Source organism: Mesocricetus auratus, unplaced genomic scaffold, assembly GCF_017639785.1.
Source record: "Mesocricetus auratus isolate SY011 unplaced genomic scaffold, BCM_Maur_2.0 Super-Scaffold_100008, whole genome shotgun sequence".
In the NCBI taxonomy this organism is placed as follows: Eukaryota; Metazoa; Chordata; class Mammalia; order Rodentia; family Cricetidae; genus Mesocricetus; species Mesocricetus auratus.
In genome coordinates, this window is record NW_024429192.1 from 16,743,922 (window position 1) to 16,750,454 (window position 6,533).

The 6,533-nt window shown below is 35.7% G+C and overlaps 1 protein-coding gene across 3 annotated transcripts in view; it reads left to right on the forward strand.

Annotated features, from left to right (window-relative positions):
- The window catches only part of Tmprss15 (transmembrane serine protease 15), a 103,892-nt gene extending 98,335 nt beyond the window's left edge, over positions 1-5,557 (forward strand). For all 3 annotated transcript variants that reach the window (XM_040750556.1, XM_040750557.1, XM_040750558.1), the window contains 2 exons: positions 1,734-1,873; positions 5,155-5,557. In XM_040750556.1, coding sequence (XP_040606490.1) covers positions 1,734-1,873; positions 5,155-5,310 — 296 coding nt within the window. In that variant the 3' untranslated portion in view covers positions 5,311-5,557. The remainder of the gene's footprint in view (positions 1-1,733; positions 1,874-5,154) is intronic.
- The last annotated feature ends 976 nt before the right edge of the window (positions 5,558-6,533 follow it).

Consider the following 6,533-nt stretch of genomic DNA (forward strand, 5'->3'; position numbering starts at 1 on the left):
CTAATTAATTAACTAAGATATTTGGGAGTATATTTTTCTCTAGAAAGAAATGGATGACTGTTTAAGTAAGGCGATCAGTATTTAACATAACCAAATTTGGCCATATATCATTTTACATTTGTGTGTGTGTGTGTGTGTGTGTGTGTGTGCATGTTCTCAATCTTACACATGGAAACTATTATAAGGAAATAAGTAAGGATGGAGGGACAGTTCAGCAGTGAAGAGTGCAGAGGCCCTGAGTTCACAGCCCGGCACCCAGGCCAGTTAGCTCCCAAGCCACTGCCTTTAACTCTAGCTCTAGGGGAGCAGACATCCTCTCCTGTGCTCCCCTCTCCTGTGCACTGTTATGAACCTCCACCTACACATAACTCAAAAGTAATCAAAGGAAGATTTTATAAAAGGAGGAATATTAAATACACAGACATTGCTTGCAGTCTCCTTTACTAAGGAGCTCTGCTACTTATTCAAACAAATTTTGTATCCAGGGACAAGTACAAAGGAAGGCTTCTGCTTTTCTTGTGAAACTAAGGTCTGGCCACCCATCCTTGGTCTTTGCAGGGTAAATGACAGAGAGTGACTGGACTTTGCTCTCTATTTCAGTCTCTTGTGTTTGTTTTCTTAATATGAAGCTGTCAGGTTTTGGAAGCCAATTGTGACTGTGTTGTTCACTTGGCTGGCACTATGGAGGAAATCGCTATTTGTACATTTTCTTCCCAACTCTGTTTTCACCATTGTTCCTGTACATTCAAATCATGGTAGAACTGTTTGTCATAGTAGGAAAGAGGGCAGATTTGGGAGTTTTTTTCCTTAGATAACAAATAGCTAGACATTTACAAATGTACACTGAGTCATATACATATATACATATATGTGTGTGTGTGTTTGCATTTCCTTAATATCTTACTGTTCTTAATGTGTAAGTGAAACTTAGCTCAAAATGGGGTTGTCTATGCCTTTACAATGCTAGCAGAGATATACAATAAATAACCTTTAGCTTTCTACCTCTTTGAGGGCATCAAATAGAATTGCTAATCAGGAGGGAGTGCTTACATACCTTTTCTAGAGGAACTAATACCTGATTGCTTCACAAGCCTTTTGGGATTAGTAGTTCAGTAAGCAGAGAGCCCCACTTCCAGGGAATGATTAGCTGCATTAAACAAATGCAAATACACAATGCTATGACACACTTCCTTCTTCTTCTCCTGCATGGGATGGCAAGCTGATTGCCCCCAGAGCAGAGCACAGTTCATCAGAGCTTTGTCCCCTACTAAATGTGCACCTGCTCATACACACAGAACCACAAAGAAGCTGAATGCCATTATACGGGAGGGAGCACCTCCTCAGGTGCTGAGTGAAAAGCTCCTCTCAATCTCCAAGTCCCTGTGCTGATTTCCATGAATGAACTCTTTGTGCTGGCAGACTTCATTTCTTTGAGCGATACTGTAACTTTTTAAAATCACTGAAAATGCCTAAAGACCACCCTAGTCCAATCCACGATTGCTACTACCCCTTATGAGAAAAATAAATGTGTTGCTGCTATCCATTTGCCAAAGAGCGCAGGTGGGTTTACTATGTAAGTTTAAAGTGCACAGTTAGTAGTTAGTCCCATTATACATCACACAGTACTTGATAATGACAGCAAAATGCTGGAATCAATAGGATAGATGATGTTTCATCCAAGGACACCTGTTAATCAATACTGACTGGCTGTCTGCATCTCCATTTTTGAACAGGTTCTACTTCTGATGTACTGAAAGAAGCTGATGTCCCTCTTGTATCCAATGAGAAGTGCCAGCAACAGCTGCCAGAATACAACATCACTGAAAATATGATATGTGCAGGGTATGAAGAAGGAGGCATAGACTCATGTCAGGTAACTATAGGATAGTAGTTATCTTACACATTTAGATAGCATTTTCTTTGCTTAGGTGTGATTTGGGAGCCAGGAAATCACTAATGATACTCAAATTTCACATCTTTCATGGAAAATTCAATTATTGATAATGAATGACTTTCGACAAGCCACTTGTCATTCATTGGGAGGGTTAAGTAAGAAGACAAATGTAAGACAATCAGCAAACATTAAGAACCAATTAAGATTTTATTAGGACACTTACTAGATACATTTTCTGGTATGTCTTAATTACTTGGAAATTAATAAAATATTAATTCATTCAGATATACTGCATTAAATTTAACTACAAAGTGTTACAGAACAGATGATTAATTCATACATGTGAAAATAACCATTTATATTGTCAGGAAATGCTTTTAGTATGTTAAAATGTAGCAACTTGTTTCATATAGTACAACACATATAACATAATTTGATAACACGTTTTTAACAGACAGGAAGACAAATGTGTAAGTTTTTTTCCCTAGTTAAATCAAGTCTCGAGTCATGTTAAACTTTCAGATTGGCTTTACATTTATCTACTTTGGTGAACACTTATAAATTCAATACAAATCAAATAGATTTACATTGGCTTGAAATTTCCCTCCAGATCTTTATGCCTTCCTTATAAAATGAATAATGTGCTAAAGATAAGATACATTGCCACTTAAGATGTGATTTATAGAATTATTTGCAAGAGGGAAATCAGCTATACAATTTCAATTACAGTTAATGGGGGTTGCATGGCAGGCACCTCACATATGAGGTAGAAAATATGATAGCTAATGCTATTGATCTTAGAGTTATATTAGGCCAGTAACTCATTCCAGATCTTTGAAATCATGTGCTTGGCTCTGCTTTCCACAGGACCTAAGCATGCTACTCATAAACAAGAAAGAAATTCCTAATGTATAGAAACATTCCATGCAATAGGATATTTTTATGACTGAGTAAAATCACTCAAGATTGTCACATGATTTTATTGGTTCAACTTTAATATTAGCTGATGAAATATTAGCACATTATTTAAATTTTTGAACATATCAATGTTTAAATACATTCATTTAATCATTATTTTTAGCCTCAAAATTTTTCCAACCAGGGGGACCGAATTCCTTTGCATATTATAGTCTTCTGAATTTACAGTCAATAAGAGAGACTACAGAGAGTGGATGTCATTTCACTGTCCATTCAGAAACTATGTTCTTTGTCAGTAGCTTCACAAACACAGCTTTCACTCTGTCAGATGGATCAGTTTCCCTGAGAACTTGTTTAAATTGAAAATTTAAGAGTCCATCACAGGCTTGCCAATCTGAATCTTAAATTGAGGCTCAATGATGTATACTTTCTTGTGTCCCTCGGGTGACTATAACATATAATAAAGTTTGAGAACCATTGCTCTAAATAAAATACTCACTAATCCTTTCACATTCAAAGAATTTAGTGACCTTTTGTGTTTGTGTAAACTTATACTGCATATTCTTACATACTATAGATAGTATCAAAGTAGAAACAGTCAGTTTTAATATTTTGTATTCCTGCTTTAGTTTATGATTTAAATAGTTACATTTCTTTGAAATAATAGAAGAAGAAATCTCACTAAACAAATTATAATATCAAGGCCAGGAATTTACATAATATAAATGACATGATATGGCCGGACAATAGGAAGTGATATATTGGAAACAAAGCCAAGGCCCCTAGTAATGCAGACACCCAGGAGAAAGGCAGAAACCCATCTGCAGGGTTCGTATATTACTGTCATTCAACTGACTTAGTATACACCAAGTAAATTAAAACATTTGATCCTAACATCAATTTCTCGTACTTACCTAACAAAATGTCAATTATTTTCATAAAATAGAAGGAATCAAGTAACTCCTTTTTAAGACACCTGATTAGACTTTGACTTAACTTTAATAACTTCTAAATAATATAGAAGATGTTGTGAGCAATAGACTTCACAAATATTTCTAATATACAGATCAAGATCTTTGGACACGAAAGCAAAAGTCACTGCCCTTCCTTCAGACAGTTTTGACACAGTTGTTGACTTTAAATATAGGCAACTTGTGACTGCCAAGGCCACTCATGTTCCTCTGTGTCCAACAGTGGAGCAGCGAGTGCTTTGACAGGCCACCTTTCCCCTTTTAATACAGCACAAAGGAGGGCTAAGGCATCAGGCAAGGGAGTCTTTCAGGATAATTACTAACATTGAGCCAAATTTTAAATACTCTATTACATCAGTGGTTTTTGAAGTATATAGTGTTTCATATTGCTTCACGGTATTAAAATAAATAACTTGCTGGATAGTACATGCATTTAATTCGAGCAGAGGCATTCAGCTCTATGTGAGTTCAATTCTGGTCGGATCTACATAGCCAGTTCCAGTATAGGCTACATAGTGAGGCCCCATCTAAAAAAAGAGAAATAGATATGTAACCAGAATTCTTTGCATAAGTAATATGGGAGAAAATGTGTGTCCATTTTTCATAATTAAGTATGTCCATACCATTACTATGGGCATTAGAGAGGAATCATTATGCACAAATGAGACCTATGTGATTACCTATACAGGATCAACTATCACTTACATCACCTCTACTGTGACAAAAAGCCAGCCTCCTATAACTAAAATCTGAATGAAAGCACATGTTTTGATTACTAGAAAATATGAGGTTTGTTTATTGCAGTTGAAATGTTAAGGTTTTCAAATATGATTGGTATTTGACAAAACTTTCAGTCACATAAAAGAATTAAATCCAAAAATATGTGTGACCTCTCAATTCTTCTAAAATCATGATGTGAAATAGTTTTGCCTTTACATGAAGCTTTTTCTGGTACTTTACATGTTACTTAATAAAGCGACTAGCGTGTTGATGCTGATGGGGTTTTTATAGTGGCATTTTAGAATGTCTAACTATGTTGCAATAAAATAGCAAAAGTAAGAAACTACTTGCTAAGAAATGTCCCACTGTGGGCTGGAGAGATGCTTCTGCTATTAAAGGCTAAATTCAGAACCAAATATGTAAGAAATGCTCCACCATAACTATAAACTTTCTGTTGTTGCCATTTGTCCCATTTCCCTGAGGAGCAAATTTCTGATGGCTGGAAAGATGGTGGTGAGAACACAGACACATAACTGGCAATTGATCAATCTCTTTACATTTATTTTTTGGTTGGTGATCTTAGCACACTTGTACTTGTTCATACTGATTGGCCATGCACCCGCAACTTTTCTCTTGTTGTTCACACTTTAGGGTGATTCGGGAGGACCGTTAATGTGCCAAGAAAACAACAGGTGGTCTCTGGTTGGTGTGACATCATTTGGAGTTCAGTGTGCGCTGCCTAATCGCCCTGGAGTGTATGCCCGGGTCTCAGGGTTCACAGAGTGGATACAAAGTTTTCTACGTTAGACATTTTTCTGATCCCAAAAGGAAAGTTCGGTAGTTTTTGTTTGTTTGTTTGTTTTTTCTTTTTACTTAAAGTAGCATGACAACTGAGAGTTTCATGACACAGAAAAAAAAGCTTTTCTTCTAAACTGAATCATTTAAATATTGGGATAGGGAAGAAAGACAAAACAAATTCAATCAATCTTTGCAGCATGAAGTAACTGTAAAATGCATTTTTGTTTCATAATAAACAATTATCTTATAGACATCATTTCCTTTGTTTTGAATCATTTTTATCATCTTCTATTGTGTGAGGGGTTATTATTTTAAGACATTCTGCATACATTTGAGCAAAATAGGTAAAGAAGTGAAATGTAATAGTTTGCCTGAAGTGTGTTGTTGTTTGAAATGAACTGTTGTACCTCATCTAATTTCACTTTAGTGTACCATCAGAGTCACCCTTGTGTTCTTGCTTTAACACCTGCATGCATTCTATTTAAATGTAATATTTTCTCTGTTTATAAAAACACCTTTGTTACAAACTCATATTGCAAACATGATCACATCATCACTGTGCCTTTCATCCAGGTAAAGAAAACACACACACACACACACACACACACACACACACGTCTCTCTCCTGACTATGAAACATAAAAGTAAACTACCAGATAAGGTCATTCTACACAAATAATCTTTATCTGGGTCATTTTAACTTACCATTTACATCAAGCTGGTATTTTATAAAATCTCTTTAAAAAAAGAAACTGCTTTGAGGAAATTCAGCTATTAAGTTTTTTTCTTAGCTTATATATTTACAGAATATCTTTAATGTGAAAAACTCATCCCGACACAGCTGAATTGCACATTAAAGTAAAAAATGTGTAACAAATTAATTTGCTTTACTACTTTAATCTCTTGGATCATTTCCAGAGTAGCTACAAATGTCAATTTAGCTGATGACACAGAATCTGCTGAAATCCTTTGTAACTTAACATAACATTCACATATCCACACACAGACATATTTCACACATGCACACACTCACACACACATAAACACGTCTTTGCAATAATTGAAACAATGAAAGGATGAATTGGGTTCATATCAGCTGAATAAAAATAAGCAATTGCTGTGATTTGCTTTGTGGAAGGAGGGAAGCTTCAGCTACACTTATAGAGAATGATTACAACTGGGGCGATCAAGAGACACTGGAAACCACTATGCAGGCAGCAATGACCCTGGAG